We start from the raw sequence: 22,415 nt of genomic DNA, 5'->3' as shown, positions 1-22,415 counted from the left end.
TCCCCATGAGATCTAAAGCCTATTTCCAAAATATCTGCAATCACTTAGCATGGCCTGCGAGATTCATGGCACATAACATCATATCCAATCAACAATCTCTAACATCCAGTAGCCCTAAGTCCTAAGGGTTATGCCAAGCTCATGCATGGCATGCCCTTCTCCTGGGAAAGGACCAAGCTATGCATCTTGGGCCTGTTGTATCATTTGTCTAGTTCCTCCTTCTTGCTCTTGGGCTACTACTTTAACTCTAGGCCCAAACAAATTGATTTAAAGTATAATTGAGATGCACCAAGTAAGTGTGGTATAGATGGTAAAGATCTAATCTCCTTAAATATCATTCCAAGGTTTGACTCCTAAAAATATGTATCGAAAAGCATCTCTTGAAAGAGGACAATCTTTTAAATGGTGCTCTGATTCTTTAAAGGATTAGTTTCATGGCCTTCAGATGTGGAGATACCTTGCATAACAAAAAAAAAATGTATAAATGAGATGCATTAAAAAAGTTTTTCTGTGAAAATAAGAATTAAATTAGAATTTTAAGAAATTGTTGTAAAAATTTTAAACCAGAAAAAACTCGAACAAGGGAAAAAAAAAATACAATGTCTCAAGCAACTATTTGATCTAAATGGAAATTATTTAATTCTACACGTTAATTTATAATTTAAAAAACTACTCCCCGTCTTCTCCCTCTTCAATCTACATGTCTTATCATAGTTTTTGTTCGATCTGTAAATATATTAATGATTTATCGATCTGGTGGTCCTTTGTTTTAATTTGCATGAAGTCTTTCATTTTGAAACCAAAAAAATTGATGTGCTCGGTGATACATGCACTTATGTACTTAACCTTACATACTTAATATATTTATATTAAATTAAATCATGACATGTAAATTTTAATATGTTAATTTAATTACTAACAGGTATTTATTATTGAAAAATAATTTATAAAAAATCTACATGTCTTAATTTAATTTGATACAAGCTGCTTAAGTATATAAATTAAATAAAAACAAAGAATTAGTTAACTGAACATTTATGCTATTAGTAGTTGTTTGGTTGTTACAAAGAGTGTGAATGAAATGGATTAAAGAAATAAAAATAAAAGTGAAGTCCCAATTTTAGTTTAATAAGTTACTTGCACATATATCTTGGTATTATCCTTTTCATGGAAAAGCTTAATACCACAAATGTGGAAATAATTACAACATGCACAAATTTTTATGAATCATGATCCCATTCTAATTAAATTTTTCTATGCTAATTTTAATTAATTTTACATACTTTTTCTTTTACAATTGATCTATATTAAAAATTTTCAATATCTTTCTTCCTATGTTTAACGAATTTAACTTATTACAATTTTTCTTCACTATTTCATTCCAGCCAAACTGAGAGTTAATATCCATGTGCAACGGTGGACTGCTCAAAAAAAGGGTCGAACGATAAAATAAAGTTACTAAAATTAGCAAGTTCAAAAACTTAAACACTTATTTAAAAATGGTGGACTGCTATTTTCCGAACCAAGAAGACGCGCACCAGATGAAATATATTATATTGGGCGGGTCTGGTTTTATCGTTTAAGATATGTGTGGTTTCCTTGTAAAAATTCAAAATATTGTTTAAAGTTTTCGTTGATAATGGCCATACTTTCATCCATGGAATGGGATCATGTTATTTTTGTTGAAATAGTGAGAACTCCAAAATTTCATTGTTTTTTTTTTTAGCAAAAAAAATTTCATTGTTTTGATCAAAAATTAAAATAGAAAAGAAGTGAAAATTTCATTTGGGCATAAAAATTTTGATTAGCACCATATCCAGTCATGTGTGCGAATAATATTAATCTTCGGATGTGAATTGCTTAATAGAAATAATATGCTTTTTTCTGTCCTACAATAAGATGTGAGAACATTATTTAGCCCTACCTGCAGAGTGTGTTGGTACAAATTCCGAGCAGGGGATGTAAGGCCTTCACATTTTGGGGCGTCCATTGCTTACCACTTCAAAATCAAACATTCAGCAATAAGAGTATGAAATAAAGAAGTGAAAAGAATAAAAAGCCAGAAAAGATACTGAACTGTGATAAAACAGATGGCAACATGAAACTCATGATAATGAAAATGGCAAAGACAACAACAGACTAGTAGCATGTTATAAAGACAACGAAGAAGTACGGAATTCAAAAGGAAAATGCAATAAAAACTCCTAAACATGAAAGGCAGGGATATATTATTAATCAAATCTCAATCCCACGCCTATGAATTAAAAACTCAAATATATTGCCTTCTTCGTGCTACAGAATCATAGAATCTCCAGTTGTTACACCACTGACAGAAAAAAAATTCCTACTAATACGTATGGTATTAATATATTTTTCCCCTCAACTATCATCTATTAAAAAAAAAAAGATAGCTTCTATATATGGTTCATTAAACGCTTGTTTGGTTAAAAGGGAGGGAAAAAATTTTCCCCACCCTCCACCTTACCAAACAAGGAGAGGAAAGGTTGTCCCATCCAAACAAAAAAAAAAAATAAAATTTACAAATAATTTTTATAAATTTATGATTGACATTATAAATAATCACAAGTATATTTAATAAATTTAATTTCAATAACTTAAAATCTATAATTATCATTCATATTCTTAAGTCCTAATTTTATTTTCCTGTATGTAAAGATGCCATAGTTTGTTGATTTTTTTTTTTTTGAATAACTTTTAACCAGGCAGGGGTCAAAAAGCTGTTTTTTGGAGGAAGGGGAGCGCATGGAATGAGGGTGAAATTTAAATTTTGATATTTTGTAAATTAAATTATATTTCACATTTTTATTATTGTATTTTCATCCATATATATTTTTATTAGTAATTATTGAAAGTGAAACTAAAATTATTAAGATTTTATATATTATATTTAATTTAGTTATGCTAATAATATATGGGTGTAATTTTTTAATTAAAAAATATACAACTGACAAATCACACTATTTTTAAATTCCTCACGCATTAGTTACACCTAGAGTCATCAAACCTACCTCTACTACATACATGTGGCACTACCTTCGCTTCAAAGGACCACGAACAATTGTTGTTGTTGTTGTTATTGTTATTATTATTATTATTTTGGCCAACGACCACGAACAATTGTTAAGGTGAATCGTAACTTTCTCTTTACAATGTATATAAAACGAACTCTTGATCATTTCTTCACCCTCAGCTTTTCCGAAAATTAAGACTAGGGGTTATCTGACGCGCAGGGACACCAATTTCACATGCCTTGACTTTGGAAGCAAAACGGAGGGAACAAAGTGTCTCTCCAGCCGATGACGGATCAGGCGAGACATTCACAAACATCAACGTTTTCGAATCTCCAGCAAGACATGGCTGCCATGAATGCAACATAACAAAGCTCAATACAAAGGAGGAGAGCATCAACACGATAAACAAACAGAATTAGGGCCGAGATCATGAAGGATAAATGATAAATGTCAAATGATATTTGATAAATATGACATTTGTTATTATTATTATTATTATTATTATTATTATTTTGACAGCCCTTGGACCAAACAAATCATTCTTATCCATCACAGATTAAAATCGGATTATTAGCATGTTATTTAAAAAAGAAAAAATAAAATCATAGATTTTTAGAATTACAAAAAATATATATTATTGGAATATTAGTCTGTGTATTACCCGAAAGAATTCAGGAAATTATAAAGATTAGTCCAACCTAAACTGTTTCATTTTTTATTGAAATATTAGTCTACTAAATCAACCCATCCAAATGTCACCAAATCTCTGGCAACTAAACTGTTCTCCATGATCAAACTACTTCAATGAATAACAAGTTGTAGACTTGTGACAAAAAAAAACTGAGAAATAAAAAGAAAGTAATCTTATGGTTTAACATACCTGGAGGAGGTACGTGAGCTTTGAATTCCTGAAAGGAACATGCTCCTCCTTCTTGGCCAATGCAAATATGACATCACTCAGAGACGATAAACTTTTGTTGATAGCCTTTAAAAATGACAAACACTGTCAGAGAAACAGGCTTGAGTATTATTCTGATGTGATGAATAACATTATATAGGAAGCCTGACGATAATACCGAGGCCCTAAGACACATCAGATTAGTCATATCAGAGTAACTAAAGAGTTTGACTGACTTTAGATGACTTATGCATATATCCTAATAAACGCATCATCAGTTATCCATTTCAGAAAATAGTGTCATTCATCATGAGCAAAATTCATATTAACGCAAAGCAATCACGCACCTGAGTTTCCTTAAGTCGATCCCCAGTTGCCCCACTCCTTGACAGCCTTTCACTTCCAGCTAGATCAATCAAATTCAAGACTCCTTGCACTTGTTGTTCTGTATTCTACGTAGTTAAGGACATCACCACATTCAGCGTTAAAAAAACAGAGATAGAGAACAATACAATGTAAACCACGATGCAATGTAAACAAGAGCATATACCTCATTGACCCCGCTTAAGCGCAAAGTAAAAACAAAATGGCTTCTTGATGACTGTTCATTCACCTGTGTCCTTCCTACAGACCTAATTCAACAAAACAGAATACCATCATTAGTAGAGACCAGGAATAAATGGTTGTACATCATACATGAAGGGTTAATTAAACAGAATCAAAAGTACTGATTTACTCAACATGAAACTTTAATATCAACAATCATGATAGATCAGTCTTGAGCAGTACGAGAGAAAATTATGATTTCCATCGGAAGTATAAGTGGAAAATTCTAACGTAAAATCCTGAAAGTTTATACCTCATTCAACCACAATGTCACCACGCAACAAATAAAGCAGCTGACAGAACTAGGCATTCTACATTATAAACAACTTGCACGAACCTGCAATTTGTAGCCTGTTGGAGGAGTAGGGAAATCTCATCCACACTACAAACATCTACAACAGTGAGGTCAGAAACCTCTGTGTTTCCACTTGCATCATGTTGGATATTGTATTGCTTCTCAAGAACACCGGTTTCTGTTCGTGTTAGATCAGCTCTGCTAGCCCGATTTGATGCCAACAAATCATGAATAGCATCGTTATATATTTCTAGCATTGAAGCCTAGAAATATTTAGGAAACTATTTAATTTTAGTTTGTGGATGTAACCAAATTAAAATCAGAATAAACATATGTTAACCTTCAATTTGTACGTCCAGCCCTGGTCCTTAAGGGCCTCACTAATCTGGAAGATCTGTTCTAGGGAACGCGGTATTAATCCTTTTAAATCTGGGACGTTAGGCCTACCCATCATTGTATATGTTTTGCCTGAACCTGTCTGACCGTAAGCAAATATGCATACCTGAAATAAAGAAGCCAAATTTCCCTTTTCAAGGTAAGCAACAGCATCAATCTTTTCCATTTCTATGCAGCGATTCAGGAAAGGAAAAACAAACTTTTCTTTTCCATGAGACAGACTTAACTTGGAAAAGTTTCCTAAGGCGACAAAAACCAAGAATATAGGAAACTTTTATAGCAAGAGTGGATGATCAATCCATGCAAGTAGAAAACCAAGGAAAATTCCAAGCAGGTGATAACATTTTATTTAGTGAACAATGGACAATGTAAATTCACCTTATACCCATCCAGAGCACTTTGTACCAACTGTGATATCTCAATGAAAACATCTTGTTGAGAAGCCTCAGGATTGAAGACCTTATCAAATGTAAAAGAGTACCTTTTCCCTGATGAACGTTAAAGGATAGATCATGCCAAACTTCCCATGTTATATTTCAGAGAACATATATCTCTCTTGAAACTCATCAGAGATAGTAGTAAGAGCATAAGCGTAAAATGGTATGCACTTATACCGCTTTGGACCAATTCAATGCCTTGGTCGAGACCTTCTGCTGAAGTCGGGTAAGAAACCATGGTGTTCATTCCAACACCATGGTCCGGTAGCAAAGGTCGAACTCGACAAAACACACGAATATTTCCTTTCAGCTCCTAATGACCAAAAGAGTGAGAGCGTCAGAATTATTATTTATGGATTAGAAGCAAAAGGGACTTTTTACGTTACTATCTGAGTAAAGTAGTGTTACAAGGATGCTATTGTGCAATTTTTTTCTTAACTTCTCCCCTTCAGTTATTAAGAATTCTTTATCAGCCAAACGGGCTTGCAATTCGCCGATAATGAACTCTTTCTCTTTAACACTTGTTCTTGTTAAGTCAGCCATCTAACAAAAATGAAAATAAATGTCAGTGTCAGTGACAATTAAAGTTATCACATCAACATTCAATGAATGCTAAAAGCTTTAAATAGTTCCCGTTTATCTAATGGGAAATTTTGACACAATTAAGCAACTGATTCAACCAAAAATGGAGGAACTAATTTTCTTGCCTTCACTTTCTCTTTTTCAGCCATCAATTGCTGTTGTAGTATATCAATTTGCTCTTTTTGAGAAGAACGTGCGCTCTGTAAAAGAAACCCCACGACCTTAAAAAGATAACCAACAAAGGAGCGCACAATGTATCTAGAACAAGAAATCATACCACCATAATTGAGTTGGGGAAAAAAAACAAAGCAAAACAAACCTCAAGAGTATGTATTTCACTTCTCAAGACATCCAACTCCGCACATGAATTCCCTATAAGTTCTTTGTAGCTTGCTACTTCTCCAGTTAAAGCATGCACTTGTGCATGTTGCTCATCACGATCATTTTTAAGTTGCTTTAATTCTACACGGAGATCATCGAGCTTGTGTATCAGCACATCGTTTAGTTTTGTAGCTTTTTCTTCTGAAACCTGAGAAGTGAAGATAGCAAGAGGAGGAAAATATAACATAAGATCAAGAAACCGGTTCGCGTTTTGTTTTGTAGCCTCCCTCCGGATGATTATTCCCTCGTCATTTTTTTTTTGGGCAAATCCCTTTGTGAAAATGAAGCTTTGCGATTAAAATTTCAAATCTGAAATTTTTCACATCATATAATACGTGGGAATATGGAATTAGAAATAAAAAGGGGTAATTAGAAAAATTAAGGATAAAAGGATAATTTGAGTATTTAGATATATTCTATATAAATAGAGTACGTAGGGTACAGTGGAGGGTGTGAATGAAATCAGCCTCTCTTTTCGTCTACATTTCTCTTCTTCCTCTATTAAGGTATTAGAGCCGTCTCTCCAGCCATGTCCCCGCTGGCGACGCGGTCCTCAAATGAACGCATTAGTGACTTGGAACATCGCTTGGAAATGCAATCCTCATTACTTTAAAGTACTCAACAGGTTTTAGACCAACACACTAACAATATATCAAAGATTAAAACTACCTTATCTCAGTTTATAATAAGCTTACTATGCTAGCAAATCAACCATTGCATTCCCTCCCCTTACTCCAAGTTGGTAAACCCTCCCAACCACCTTCCCAAGCACCCTCCGTTGCTCTCCCTCAACCTACAACCTCTGTCCCTCCGCCGCCAATAGCAATCCCACCACCACCCCCTTTGTCTCGATCAGCAACCCCTTCTGCCTTAGCACCCCCTCCTCCCATTTTCACACCACTACCTCAGTTCGGGTCCTTCCAAGGTCTCCTTCCCATGCCACCCAACTCATGCTCTGTTCCTACCAAGAGTAGCAGAGTCGCATTCCCTAAATTTGATAGCACTGATTTTCAAGGATGGGCTTACCGCTGTCGCCTATTTTTTTATGTGGATGGAATGCCCATTGACCTACATATTCGTCTCCTTAGCATCCACTTGGTGAAATGTGCCCTGCGTTGGCACTTAGCCTTCACTAAACAGAGGCATTTGGACAAGATACCTTGGGAAGAATACTTCCACAAAATGGAAACCAAATTTGGCGATATAAAAGAAGAAAACCCCATGATTGTGATAAAGAAACTGCAGATGCAAGACTCTGTCGAAGAATATGAGGAGAAATTCGATGAGTTGCTTACTGAAGTTGACTTATCAAAGGTAGCAGTCATGAATTGCTTCATCGGAGCCTTGCGCAACGACATGCAACAAGGCATCCTTAGTCTCCAACCAAAAAACATTGGCCAGTGTAATGAAGATGGCCAGACAACAACTTGCTGCCATAAAAGCAATTTATGACCACACTTCATCTTCTACGCCACCAACTCACAGGACTTCCTCTGGGTTTTCTTCGTTCTACTCATTAGGTCTTCTCGTTTGCCTTCTCCATTATTATCAGGTTCCAGGTATGACTCGGTTACTAAACCCATATCCACTAATGACCCAGTGACTAAGCTCATATCCACCACGAGCCCATTAGCAGATCAGTTCAAATAGAACCGATCCTTCAACACCTCTAGTTTGGCATCCTCTAGGCCTTCAAAACAACTTTCAAAGAGTGAAATGGATGATCGAAGGCATAAGGGCTTGTGTTATTGGTATGACGACAAATACAGCAATGCACACCATTGCCAAGATTCACAACTCTTTTCCTTAATGTTGAAGACACAGCAAAGATATTTGCAAACGCTCGAGAGGAGATGGCACCAGAACAAGTCGTATATTAGATATAGGTTTTCACTTTTCATCTTCGTACTGATCCTTGAGGACAAGTATCTCTTTTAGGGGGGAGTATATTAATACGTGGGAATATAGGAATTAAAAATTAGGGGTGTTTATGATGGGACCGGGATACTCTGTCTTGTATCCTGTCCCAAAAAAATCATACTGAATTTTAATCTCGTATCCCATCCCGTTCCAAAAGTAGTCCCATCCCATTAGGAATCAGAACGGGACTAGGATGAGATCGAGACATCCCGCCATCCCGATAAATTAGACAATATCAGAAAAATATCTGAATAATAACATTCATTAAAATTTTAAATCACATAATTTATTAAGTTTAAAATTAGAACAACACAAATATATAAATCATAATAATTTAAAATTAATTATTGAATTACATTAATTACAACTACATCTTATGATAACGATTACAAGTAATCTCTAGGCTATAAAAGCAATAGCAATAGGCAAGTCAAGTACAACATGAAATCATTATTCTTCTACTTTAGTTGAGAGATGCTAAATTAATTACTCTTTCAAAAATAAAATAAGAAATACAATATAAATAAACGTTATTAAATGGATAAATATAAGAATAAATTATATTAATATAATTAATATACTGTAAAAAAAGATATCGTCATGTTTACTGTATGTCATTAAAATTATCAATATAAAAAACTTTAATTTTATATAAGAATTGCAAATATTTAAATTATAACTAATATAATTAATATAAATATAAATTATATTAATATACTTAATATATTTAATGTATATTTTTTAAATAAAAAATAATATATATAATATTTGGGACGGGACGGAACGGGATGTCCCAATGGTAATTCCATATCCCGTCCTATCCTGAACCCCTTTCCCATTCCATCCTGCAAAGTCCCATCCCAATTATTTTTGGGCTAGGACAAGACTCATCCCGATATGATCGGGACAATACCAGGCCAATCGGAACGAGTATAAGTTGAACATCCCTATTAAAAATAAAAAAGGGTAATTAGGGAAATTAGGGATAAAAAGATAATCTGGGTATTTGGATATATTCTATATAAATAGAGTATCTAGGGTACAGTGGAGGGTGTGAATGAAATCAGCCTCTCTTTTCGTCTATATTTCTCTTCTTCCTCTATCACCATATTTCAAGGAAAACAACCAGTTGTCTTACAGTTTACACTTTAAACGTGACTAGTAAAGGTTATACATTGAGAAGTGGATTTTTGCAGTGTCAATGCTTATCAACAGCATCAAAATTTAATGCTTTGTAGAGTACTCAACTCAGGGCATAATTTTTCAAATTATCTCTATTTCCCATCTCTTCAAAACTACTTATAACAGGTTGAAATTCAAGTGTTTCAATGAAGGATGACAAAATGTCCCTTGCTCCATTCCCAATGCATATCTATGCACTAAAATTCCAACCGTTCACAACACATATCACTTGACACAGCACTGTACGAAGAAAACAATCAGCAGCATATAAAAACATGCATAAAAAGAGAAACAACTTACTCGAGCAGTTTCCAGCCGAACCTGCAGAGCCTTATTGAGACCTCTCACATCGCTAAGAGTCGCAATCAGGGCTGCTTTGTGCGATTCCAGATCTTTAATTACCCGATTAGTTGATTCAAGTTGTGAATGGATATCTTTATTGTAATCTTGCAGATTGATATTATAGTCTAGGGTCTGCTTGGCCTGCAAAACAAAGTCATTTAAAATTCAGCAATTTACTGATAAAATGCTCTTCTCTTGATTATTATGTATATTTAGAATTTATAATCTGGAAGTACCTTTAGCTCCTCAGCTAACTTCTCTTCCTCAACTTTCTCAAGCTTAGTTGAAAGCAAAACTTGCATCTCCTCAGCAGCACTTCTGGCTTCTTTTTCTACTCTAAGAAAATCAATAGCTTCCTAATTGTTGAACAGTAAGGAATCATCAGAAAACACGAAACTTCAACAGGCCATCAATGACAAATTCAGCATTACAAATAACCTTACCAACTTCAAGGATTCTTCCTTCACAATTCGCTCTTCCAAGGAAGAAATTGTCTGCCTTAAATCTGATATTGTGTCACTTAATTCCTCATTCTTCTTTTTCATTTCAGTCTCTGAAAAGGAACAGAAGTATGATCATGAAATGCGTATTCCTTTAACAAAAATGTTGAATTAGGGTACAGTAGAAACTTGCACGTCCTTTGTTACTCTAGCAAATAAATTTAAAAGCTTTCAAGAGAGATGAAACCGTATCGATTCACTTCTTTCGGCAGTTTTCTAGTAGTTGAAGATTACTAGCTCAGAACAGATACGTACCAGTATCGGTGCACTTCTTTTCGGCAGATTCAAGTGCAGACTGAAGCTTTTCCTTTTCTTCATTGTTGCTTTCTTCACGTTTCTCAAAATATTTTACACAAAGTTTAAGCCGCCTGATAAGCTTCCCCATCTGGTCTATTTTTCCCTGCAAAATAAGTGGGAGAATAACAACTTACTCGCAGAAGACCCAAAACGCAGACATAATTGAAATTATTTGCCTAACAAAGAATAAAACATAAAGATTGTATAAGATAAAACAGACCTTGTTATCAAAGGGATTTCCAGTTTTCATCTTCTCAGTCAACAGCGCCTCCACATCCTCTTTGGTGAACTCAACAAAGCCGCATTCTGAGCCCTCGGCACTTGCAACATCATCTGCTTTATTAACACCTGGCCCTTTGTTCACTAAAGCAAGAGGCTGCCTGCTTCGGCCAGTGGTCCCCTGGCGACCCACCCATTCTGCTCCAACCTGCCGACGCCTGGCCAAGGGGATTGTATTCGGGGGGCTACGCGGAGGCCTCTTCTGGTTCCTAGAAGCCATATCTATAGCTTGAATCGGGTGTGATTTAGATCTGAAGTAGGGGGGAATGAAGGTTCAGTTCGGACCTGACTTGAATCGTTAAGGAATACCGGGTAGTGAACAGGACGGAAACGATGGGAGAAAATAGCCGCGTGAATCTTGAATTTTGAATTTGCAATTAAAGGCCTGTTTGCTGTTTGGTTGGGGGGAGGGGTCCCTCTCCTCCCCTCCCCTCCCCTCCAAAACCTCCCCCATTTTAAGTTAACTTTTTAGGTTAAATGAATCTAAATCCTTAAAATTTAATTATTTAATTTTAAATTAATCATAAAATTTTATTTTCATATTCAAAAGCTCTTTTTAAATCTTTCTTTCAGATTCCAACACTTTAAAATTTTTTAATTTAATTTCTCAACCAATTAAATTCAATGAAAATGGGGTAGGAATGAAGTTTAAAACTGTATGATACTTATCCAATAAGTCACTAGCCGAAGTAGACTTTCAATCACATGATAATACAAGCCTTAGCATATGAGAACTCCCTTTATTTTTTTGATATATTTCCACCTCTTTCCTCTTCTAATTTCATGCATTCTAACTTAGGTCTTAAGTAAAATCATGGGCCATGCGCCGTGGGGTATGTAGCTTGTGTCGCGACATATGGCATAGTGAGTTCAATCTTACTTGTGCTTGCGTGTTATGCTCCAGATTATCATTTTACCTTTCAATTCTATCAATATAATAGCCAATCAACACAAAATATCAACTCAACATCCAGATTACAATTAATTCACTAATTATCAGTTTACCTCTGATTAGCAACTAGTCTTCTTGAATTGAAATCTAAGATATTATAGGGGATAGTAAACCCAATAGTCAAAGTAACCAAAAATTTAATTGTTGTATATCATATTGTTTGCAACTGTAATTTATGATTATATCATTAATGGCTTGAAATGAGAAATATAGAATTGTTGGTAAATTTGTTGACTCTAAGTGAGTGTTAAATTTAACATCTTAAAATTTTGAAATTTGAATTTAAGGATTTAATAAAGGTAAATATATAAATTAGTGTACTTAATAAATTAATTCCGTCTCTAGATCCCTAATATGCTTATGAGAACATTGGGCAGCTTTAGAAGTGGACTAGGATGGATTTTAGGTCAATCAAGCTTTAGAGTAAGGCCTAAAACTTGTTTAGGCCCTACTGTTCCAACCACCATGGCAGATATGCAAAAAATTTGATTAAATCAGAAGCTTGCAAGTGTTAAGACAAAGGGAGAAAACAAGGAAATCAGGAGAGGCGATGAAGAGGAGATTTGTGGTTGCTAGGGCTTCATCTTTTAACCCATTCAAATGCATTCTAAGCTAGAAAAACATTTAGGTAAGCATTCTATCCATCCTCCTTCCTTTCTGTTTGAATTTTATGACATTTTGGGTAGTTTTGAGTGATGATTTTGTCTCCCATTAGGTTATGACCAAACCTATCATGTTCTTTGGGTTCATAGGTGTTGGATTAGGAGGCGCAGCAAAAAATTAAAATTTCAATCTCAAATCGCAATCGCAGACCTATTGAATATGTTTAAGTTAAAATAGATAGAAGAGTTACCTTTTAAGTGTCGAATTTCTCACGTGTTGTTTTCAAGTATTTCGGACCTCAAGAGCTGATAACAAAGATTAGCTCCCTTTATCAATATCTACACAAATAGCTTTCCAATTTGAACAGCGTGCTAGCACTTCCAATGTCTGACCATCCACCAATCAAACCTTTTTTGTTTTCTAGGATATTTTTGTAGCTCTTAGAGTTTTGCCTTCAAGAGATTCTCTCTAATGAAACTCGTCCCTTATCTATATTATATATAGATTAGGGTTTTATAGCCAAAAAATTAAATTTAATTTATCTCATAAATTAAAACCATGATATCATATCTAATTTGAATTTTTATCTCATAAATTCAAATAATAAAATTAATATGATATCTTCTTATATCATGTTATTTATTAAATTTAATTTATTATATAAAACTAAATTTAAAACTAACAAAATAATATAATATAATACAACATATATATAAGATATACATATTATATTATATATATTTTGAAATATGTATCTATATATATATATATATATATTATATTTTGAATTGTATATTTCATATACACACACACACAAAAATATTTATTAGATAAATATTCAAATGCATGTATATATATATATATATAATTTGTTCATCCTAGATAAAGCATTATATTCATTGAATCTAGACACATTACAAATTCAATGAACTTGAAAATTATAATTCGAGTTAGGCTATTCTTATGTGCAACCTTATATGTTCATATGAAGTTAGTAGTAGGCTAATAACATTATTAGCCCACAAGTCACAAGTGACCTCTAGCAAGACATTGTGACTACCTAATTTATAGAAGAATCGATGATCCAATATAATATTTTCTATAACTATATCACATCCCTTTTATCACGTGATATTTCAATTAATTGTGAGATGTGAGATTGTCATTCTCCTTTATCTGACTATTACTTTCTCAATCTTTAAGTAAACTAACTATAGTAATAGAAAAACTCTTTCCATTGTAGTATGACTATATATTTTTCTAGTCTTACTCATCGAGAGGCCTAGTAATATCGCTTAATTAACGTGAGGGATAAATTATATCTTGACCACTTATATTCCTTTACATGAATATCACTAAACTTAATCATAGCCTTTATGATCATCCAGTTATAGGTGACTTTTGACTAGGTCAAAGTTTAGTGGTCATCGTGTAGGAATCCATAATGATCTCAAGTCAAAGGGCTTAGTGGCATGGTTACATCTGAGATAAACTTAAGATTTGTACCATGCAACTTTCTCATAGTGGGTCGGTTTAGGACCTCTAACCCTTTCAAGTGCCTACGACTTTAATTTATATCTCTATAATTAATCAAAATCATACTAGTTTTATTTCATCTATAATCTCTTATAGATGATTGACTAGGGACATTTAGGACAATTACTATAGTTTGTTCAAGAATACAATTATCATAGTGAACATGCAATTAATATGAAAAAAAAGAAAAATTTATTAGATAACAATATTTATAGTATAATAATTGGCCTTAGGGCACAATTTCTGTAACACTTGCCCTAAGTGTTATCCAAAAATCACATAATTCAAATAAACTAAGTGTGGTTAAGGAGTTAATCCTCTAACCAAGTTAAGAAATAAATCATTTAAAACCTTAAAAAAATTATAGGTTCTACCTATAGCACACGGAAGCAAGCTAGATGAAAATGGAATAAAAAGATGCTGTCATGACAGTAATTTATTGCTGTCATGACAGCCCTCCTAGGCCAACTTTCAGGAGGTGTCGTTCTATCATTCGACCTTCGATCGAAGTGATTTTAAAGCTCACATGTCACATTCAAAGGGTACTATAAGTGAACCAAATTTCAAAAAGATCCAACGGTCGGATTAAAAATTAGACATGTTAAAAGATTGGCTATTTTGCTGTCATGACAGCTAAAAAGCTATCATGATAGCACCTTCGGACTAACTTTTGGGGTGCACCATTTTATCATCCGACCTCCAATCAGAACAATTCCAAATTTCACATGTCACTTTTAAATAGTACTATTAGCATACCAAATTTTGAAAAGATCCAACGGACGGATTAAATTTCGTGCATGTTGCAACATTAACATATATTACTGTCATGACAGCTCCTCCGGACCAAATTTCAGAGTGCGCCGTTTCTCTGTCTGATATTCAATCGACATGATTCCAAAGCCCACATGAATCTTATAAAAGGTTTTACTTGTGACCCAAATTTTAGAGAAATCTAACGATCAGATTAAGATTTGGACACCCGAATGCAAAAGTGTAGGTTTTTGGTAAAAACCATTTTCAAGATTGTCCGAATCTCATCCTATTGGTCATAAACTTGTGGGAACACTTTGGATACATCAAATAGGACTAAAAACACCTGATAGAACATTTAAATGGTAGAAAAACCCTTTATATCAAAATTTGACCACTCGGGTGCCATTTCCCAAAATGGACCCTAAACCCCCAAAATGCACAAATCACACAAGAGTAGCCAAAAACTATTTCAAATATCATATACACATATGAATACACATGCTAAACATTTTCACTTGTCTCAGAGATCTCTGTGGGGCCTACGCACCCACTCTCTCTATCCAAGAAATATGTTTGCCCATAACACCATTTGCAATGCAACCACTTTGCATTTGCTTATGGAATCACATATATATCAAAATAAATATTTGCTTGTAGTGGAAACTTAGTCTACTAAATAAATCCATCAAAACCACATACCATAGCCAAGTTTCCTAGCCACAAGTCTACAAGCAATCAAAAATTCATACACAAGCTATACAATCCACACATACTCACGCACATATACATAATCATATCCTATTGGCACCCTAATCTTAAATACCTTACAATAGATTTGCACAAAAGAAAGGGGTTGTAGTTCTTTACAATTCAGAAACAACCCCTAGCTCTGCTCCTTCTCCCATCCTCCACTCGTTCCTTTGCCTGGATCTAAAATATTGAAAAGAGAGGGGTGAGACAACCACAGTCTCAGTAACAGAGAAATCTACGTTGATTATTACAAAGCAAGCCATAATCGAATAAGTGAATAATAAATTCAACATAGTATAATTTAGCCATTTAAAATGCATGAATGCATGACCTAGGCCGGTATGGCCTTTTATGACCAACAAAATGCCCCCTGGCACTCTTAAACTTGCAAGTAAACCTTATATCTACTTGTACCTCCACAGGCACAAAACATAATCTAAGGCGTGATCTAATCCACCGAACCACCTATGCCCCTTCGACGTGAATCCTGAGCAGTCAAAGCTAACTCCCTCCCAGAGCCAGCCTGACTTACTCTCCATGTGAGGGCTACCTTGGCCTAGGCACTCAACCTCACACTTCATATGTCGGATTCCCTCCCCCACTGAAAGGTGTCGAACACTCAGTATACTAACCACTTTAGTGCACTGAACCCATAATACGTAAGGCAACACTGAGTACTAGCAGTGTGCCATGAAATATCAAAAGTCCACACCTTCTTATTAGTGAACTCCCACCGAGATCATGCCTTTTATTCGTATCTACCTTTCCCAAGTATTGACCACTTCAACACTCTAAGGTAGTATAATATTTATAAATCTCCCTTAAACGGTTCCTTAACCTATCTAAGGTACCTTACTTAGTTACACTTCCTTAAGTGTAAATTCTATTCCTTATGATTAAAATACATGTAAACAAATCTCGTTTCCATAAAAACATTGTTGTTAAACAATTAGAAAATATATTTGCACTATAATCAAAGTAGTACCCCATAACCCCTTATAAAGCACATTTAATCTTTTAAAACATGTAATGCATGATAACTAGTAATATTTATTCAAAAATAGCTAAAACAAAGTAATAAGAAATATAAATTCCCCTGTTACCTCAACCCTTTGGTACCAAAAGGGTTCCTCTTATACAAAATAGGGCTCGGCTTGTTCCTTAACTTCCGAACAAATTCCACCAACAATTCCTACAACATATAAGTGATCCGCATCACTTATCATGTCAAATAGCATTAATGAAGACTATAACTCATATCACACAACTTGGGTCAATGAGTTATAATTCATCCTAATGGTCCATATATTAAACCAACCATTCACATAGTATCACTTAACCACCAAAACCATTTATTAGCCATCACTAGGCTAATTTCCAATTTATATAATTTTTAATTAACTAAAAACCTTCACTTAGTGTCACCAACTTTCACCGTTATCCCTTATAATGAAAACCAAACCTTAATTTAAATCTTATTGGGCTCAAATAGCAAAATTATAACTAAATCAATAAGCTTAAATAATTGAAGAGCAAAACCCAATCTCTCAGGGTTTAATTTATGCCCAAAACACCTCTTTTCATCCAATTATCCACTCAAAATATTAGATCACTATATAGAAATTCAAAACATCCTCCTTAAGATCCAAAGAAACAAAAGCTTACAAGAATAAAGCCTTTGGGATCAAAATCCACAAATTTCCTCTTCCAAAAATTGAGAAAAACAAAGAGGTATAGAAGAGGATTGAAGTAGGGAGTTTACCTATCGCGTAGCCAAGCTCACAACGACCGCAAAGTCTCCTGGATCCGAGCCTAACTCCCTCTCTTTCTCCTTTCTTCTTCCTCTCTCTGTCTCTCTCATGCGTTTCCTTTCTTTTCCTTTTCCTTCTATTTCTGCATCCAATTTTCCTTTAAAATGCTGATCTAAAAGTTTAGGAAAAATTACAATAAAGGGCCCAACATTTTTTATTATAACACAAAAGCCTGGATCAACTTTGGTAATTTTTTTTATAGTTAAAAATCAAACAAAACCAAACTTTTGATGAGAAAAATTCAAACTCTGGACCTCTATCAAATTATTCTAAATTTTAATTTAATTATAGATATTTTATTTTATTTTTTTAAAATAAATTTGAGTCTTAAAATTTTTGAGATGTTACAATTTCCAATAATGGGGAGTTAATTTAAGCCTTTATACTTAGGTTTGATTATTTTATGATGATGTGGAATCTTAAGCTAAGGTTTAGATGAACCCTGGGCTTGAATTAGAGGTTTAGGAGTAATGTGAGTTGTAATTTAGTCATGTCTAAATTTATTAATGTTAAATAGAGCTAGTGGATTGTGGTTAGAATGTTGGTTAGGCTAATGGTAAATTTTGGATAGTGTGGATAACCTAACTTAGCCTAAAAGTGTTTTTATTGATTTGATTATTAGTATTTAATCTTTTAGATTAATTATTGTTTGAATCCTTTTGAATTAGTGGAGGCCAAGGGGAGTATGTAATTGCCATGGGTGATGTAATGTCCTATATTGTAACCACAGACTTTACTTACACGTACCCCAACATGAATGCAATACATATGCTTAATTGATTTTGAAGATGCAAGATCCCAATTTTAAGTTAAACATACTCAAACATACAATTAATGCTCAATAAAAGAGCTTAAAGAAGCATAGGCACCATACACTTAAAATAGGGATCAAACAATTATTTTTCCCAAAGAGGTGTTGGATTATATGTTTTGATCATTATAAAACCAAAAGAAGAGGTATTTGTTATGTGTGCAGATATAAAGAATCATGCATAAAGACAAAACCTCAAGAGTATGAAGAATCAAAAGAATATGAAGAACTTTAGAATAAGTCATTTAAATTCTCTTAGATTCAATGTAAAAACTTTAAGAGTTTAATCATTTTTCATAATCATTAAAATAAATGCATTATATGTCTCATTTATATGCATTAAGGCTCATCTTAATATACTCAAGCTTGTAAGTGATATCTTTCTAGCATGTTAAAGATCATTATGGCTGAATTTTGTGTAGGCTGCAGAATCACGCGTGATTATGCTTAGGTTCTCATGAGAATCAACATGTTTGGCACACTAATTGATGGATCACGTAAGAATCAGGAAGTGATTCACACGTGATTTGTCACTTGTGTTATGTGATGCCTTAAACATTACTTCTATATGCAAAATCATGTGAAATAACCACTAGTATCCATGCAAGTTTTAGTAGTTATGTTTCATCACTATGAGTCTTAAGCCATTTCACACGTGAGGACTAATGGTAGCCATGCATAATTTGTCACTTGTTACTCAATCATGTATTGCTATATTGAGTCTTAAGTCATCTCAAGTTGAGTTGACTTTTTTAGTAGTTATGTTTCATCACTATGAGTCTTAAGCCATTTCACATGTGAAGACTAATGGTAGCCATGCATAATTTGTCACTTGTTACTCAATCATGTATTGCTATATTGAGTCTTAAGTCATCTCAAGCTGAGTTTACTTTGTTCAAATTATGATCCGTGATTTATATGTTTATATCTATTGATCATGCATAATCTTACTTGAGTACATTGCATTTCCACGTATAAAATGTACCCAGAGTAGTTTGAGCATTACTACCTACTATTTCACGTATGAGTATATGATCGACATGTGATTTGTCCTCCTGAATGGATTGAGTTTGGAAATGGTTATTTTATGCGTGATAGCTTTCTGCTTCCATGAGTTTTATTCACAAGAATTGGCTTTGGCATTCTACCAGCTATTTCATATGTGAGAGCATAGAGTTTCCATGCAAGTTTTGTCACACAAATTTAAGCTTCACTTTCTGTAAGAAATTTCATGCATGAGAGCATAGTGCTTTTACACAAGATTTGTCACACAGAACTAATAATAGTTTTATATGAGCTAAACCACATATGAGAGCTAAAGGTTCACATGTAAGTTCTAGCACACAAAAATGAGTGCATATTCACATATGCAGAACCATGTGTGAGAGATCATAAGGTTTATGCGTGAATTATCATATTACATATCTAGAACATGTTGAGAGCAATTTCACATGTGATTCAGCAAGTCACTCACAAGAAATGGGATTAACGGCTAGAAGCACTGTTCCAATAGTTTATCAACAGCCAAAACTATATATGTGATTTATTTCAAGCGTGAACAAGAACTTTTGATTCTTGAGAGGACTTATCTTTATCCTGAATTCAAAAAGCTTTTAAATTTTGCTTAAATGTCTTCCATTCATTCATTAGTCTTGAAAAGAATCATGAAAAAGCTCTCACAAGTTTATAAGCTTTCAACTGTAATTTATCTACTCTTTAAGAGAGTCTTTTTGTGAAAGTTTATTTCATTCATCTAAAAATCTTAAAAAGGTATTTTTCAAGTGGTTGTAATAACTTGTTAGATTGTAGTAAAGTTTGTTAATTGATTCAAGACAAGATAAGTCTTGTGAGTTATACTGTGGTGACAAGTACCTATCAAAACTTGTGAATTTAGTTGAAAATTTCAATTGTGATCTTGAGGATTGGACGTAAGCCAAGCTTGGGGTTGAACTAGTATAAATCTTGTGTGTCTCATCTTCTTCCTTCTTATTAAAGCATTTCATTCTTTTAAGTTTTTAAAAGTTTTGAAGTGTCATCTAATTCACCTCTATCTTGGGTGCTAGCCTATCCTATAAGAGGCACCATGAACTGTGGTATGTGTAACATCTTAAGAAATAGAACTTAGGCTATAACCCAATGATTGGAGGAAAGGAGGTCAATTTAAGGTTTGAGTGTTTTCTGAGGTAGGGTAATAAACCTAGATTTAAGGTTGGTGAAAAGCTGAATTTTTTAGAATAGAGAGGGTCATATTAGGTAACTTGCCTAAGCGAGTTGATGTACTCATTAGGACAAGTAGTGTGTAACTCACTAGGGTGAGTGAGTAGATTACTGAGGTGAGTAGATGTGAATTTAAAAATTATAAATATGCACATTAACCGAGAAAACATGTGGGAAACATAATAAAAAACACTTTATAGAGTATGAAAAATCTTGTGCTCTGTTAAGGTTTCATGGTCTGCAACTAAGGAGGTACTTTAAAGGTTAAATATATTAAAGGTAAGTCTCCTAGATCTAATCTATGCCTTCTACTCCTCTGATCTTAAGATCTAATCATTGAAAATTTACCCTAGGCTCATGTGTTTAATCTAAATTCTCAAAAAGAGTTTTAATTAATTTTTTAGTTATATTAAACCTATATGTAGATGGAAATAGCATTAGAAAGCACTCAAGTTTGAGTAAAATGGAACTCAGGGATGGAGAGGTTAAGATCTTTTATCTCTCAAAGGGTTAAGATACTAAGAGCTTATTATATTATATATTATAGTCTACAATACTACCTAGTAAATTAATTACATTATTTTACCGATCATAAGGAGATTTGTATCTAATTTGTGAAATATGATTCCGAGCTATGATATATTATTTTATATGACTTTGTGAGTGTGATTTATATGTTTAAAAATATGTTGATTTGCTCCTAGGAATTGTGATATAATATGAATTGTCATATGGGAAGTCTATAAGTTGTGGAATGTTAGGAATGATGTAAATATATGAACTTTGAGATGCAATATTGCTATGAGATAAATGTGCATATACATATATGTGATTATTTGAATGTATGCATAAAGGTTGGAGTTCACCTGTTAGGGAGGTAGTTGTAATTATGAAATATTCATGATATGCCCTACTAAGGTTGCGTCTAATAGTAATTTATATATATGTGTGTGTGTGTGTGCGCGCGCGCTTAATTTCATTGCTCAGATTGGCACTGTTGGTTAGGCACTTGCGTAGTTTCACTTCTTAGATTGATAGTATTGGTCAGGCACATCATGACAACCTAAGGTTGAGTAAGGGGAACCTATAGTCCAAACTTGAGTGATGAAGCCTTTAGTCGGGCAACCTCTTATGTCTTGGAGAGTAGGTCTGGCTTAATTATATGAACTAGAATTACAATTAATTGCCCATGGGTTTAATTAGAGGAAATAAGAAAGTGATAAGGGAGAAATTAGCATAAAAGGCTATGAATAATTGGTAATGATTTATTATGGAATTGAATATTTGATATGAATTTTGATAGATGATTTGTATGTGGTTTCATACTGTACTTATGGTTGTATGCTTTATTGGTTACCACTATTATAAATAATATTTTAAGTATATTAGCTATTGAGATTTTGTATAAAATCTCATCCCGTTACATCTTATATTTTTCAAGAAAGGGAGTAAGATAAGGATGAGGTTGAAGTCTTGAGAACTGAGCACTGGAGTGGCTTTACACTCTGGTAAATATTTGTAATGCATTTAATTTACCAATCTTACCGACTATAGGGACTTAGAAGCATGTTTAAACTATTTAGAATGTTTTATGTTAGTAATTATAGTAACAAGTTTAATTGGTATTTTTATGGCCATGAGTAAGTGTTTATTTTTCTATGATGTTGTGTCGCTTCCTGGCATCTCAATATTATCAACATCTGGTTGATTCAGGATGTACACTTAAAAAGGTAAGAAAAGGAAATTATATAAATATTATGGAATTATCAGAATTGAGATTAACTGCCTTTCATGAATAATATTTGGTGGAATAATTAAAAGTTAACAAATAATTT

The 22,415-nt window shown here is 33.7% G+C and overlaps 1 protein-coding gene across 4 annotated transcripts; it reads right to left on the bottom strand.

Moving 5' to 3' along the window:
- Positions 1-2,966: 2,966 nt before the first annotated feature.
- On the bottom strand, positions 2,967-11,509 carry LOC129301865 (kinesin-like protein KIN-14C). 4 transcript variants are annotated; one of them, XM_054940478.1, is made up of 16 exons: positions 11,089-11,507; positions 10,827-10,971; positions 10,515-10,624; positions 10,308-10,427; positions 10,030-10,212; positions 6,566-6,775; positions 6,372-6,446; positions 6,073-6,207; positions 5,842-5,977; positions 5,606-5,715; positions 5,172-5,333; positions 4,874-5,094; positions 4,481-4,562; positions 4,278-4,382; positions 3,913-4,035; positions 2,967-3,378 (listed from the first exon to the last, which is right to left on the bottom strand). In XM_054940478.1, exons 1-16 carry the CDS (start codon positions 11,365-11,367, stop codon positions 3,208-3,210), a joined length of 2,367 nt encoding a protein of 788 aa, XP_054796453.1. In that variant the 5' UTR covers positions 11,368-11,507; the 3' UTR covers positions 2,967-3,207. The 4 variants fall into 4 exon arrangements, 2 of the variants coding, with proteins under 2 accessions (XP_054796453.1, XP_054796454.1); XM_054940479.1 differs by having other exon boundaries at positions 3,913-4,017; positions 11,089-11,506; XR_008591104.1 differs by lacking the exon at positions 2,967-3,378 and having other exon boundaries at positions 4,278-4,375; positions 11,089-11,509.
- Positions 11,510-22,415: the final 10,906 nt, after the last annotated feature.

Source organism: Prosopis cineraria, unplaced genomic scaffold (assembly GCF_029017545.1).
Source record: "Prosopis cineraria cultivar Desert tree isolate PC_DT_omini unplaced genomic scaffold, ASM2901754v1 PC2, whole genome shotgun sequence".
NCBI classification, from domain to species: Eukaryota; Viridiplantae; Streptophyta; class Magnoliopsida; order Fabales; family Fabaceae; genus Prosopis; species Prosopis cineraria.
The sequence above is the reverse complement of the archived record's forward strand: the minus strand, read 5'-3'. Positions and strand labels throughout refer to the sequence as shown.

What these genes read in the sequence shown, in the direction of transcription:
- LOC129301865 (XM_054940478.1), bottom strand. Translation starts at nt 11,367, where the DNA reads ATGGCTTCTAGGAACCAGAAGAGGCCTCCGCGTAGCCCCCCGAATACA. An exon ending in AGGAAGAATCCTTGAAGTTG is followed by an intron (nt 10,428 to 10,514) that starts GTAAGGTTATTT and finishes TTCAACAATTAG; the next exon opens with GAAGCTATTGATTTTCTTAG. An exon ending in GCTTAAGCGGGGTCAATGAG is followed by an intron (nt 4,383 to 4,480) that starts GTATATGCTCTT and finishes TTAACTACGTAG; the next exon opens with AATACAGAACAACAAGTGCA.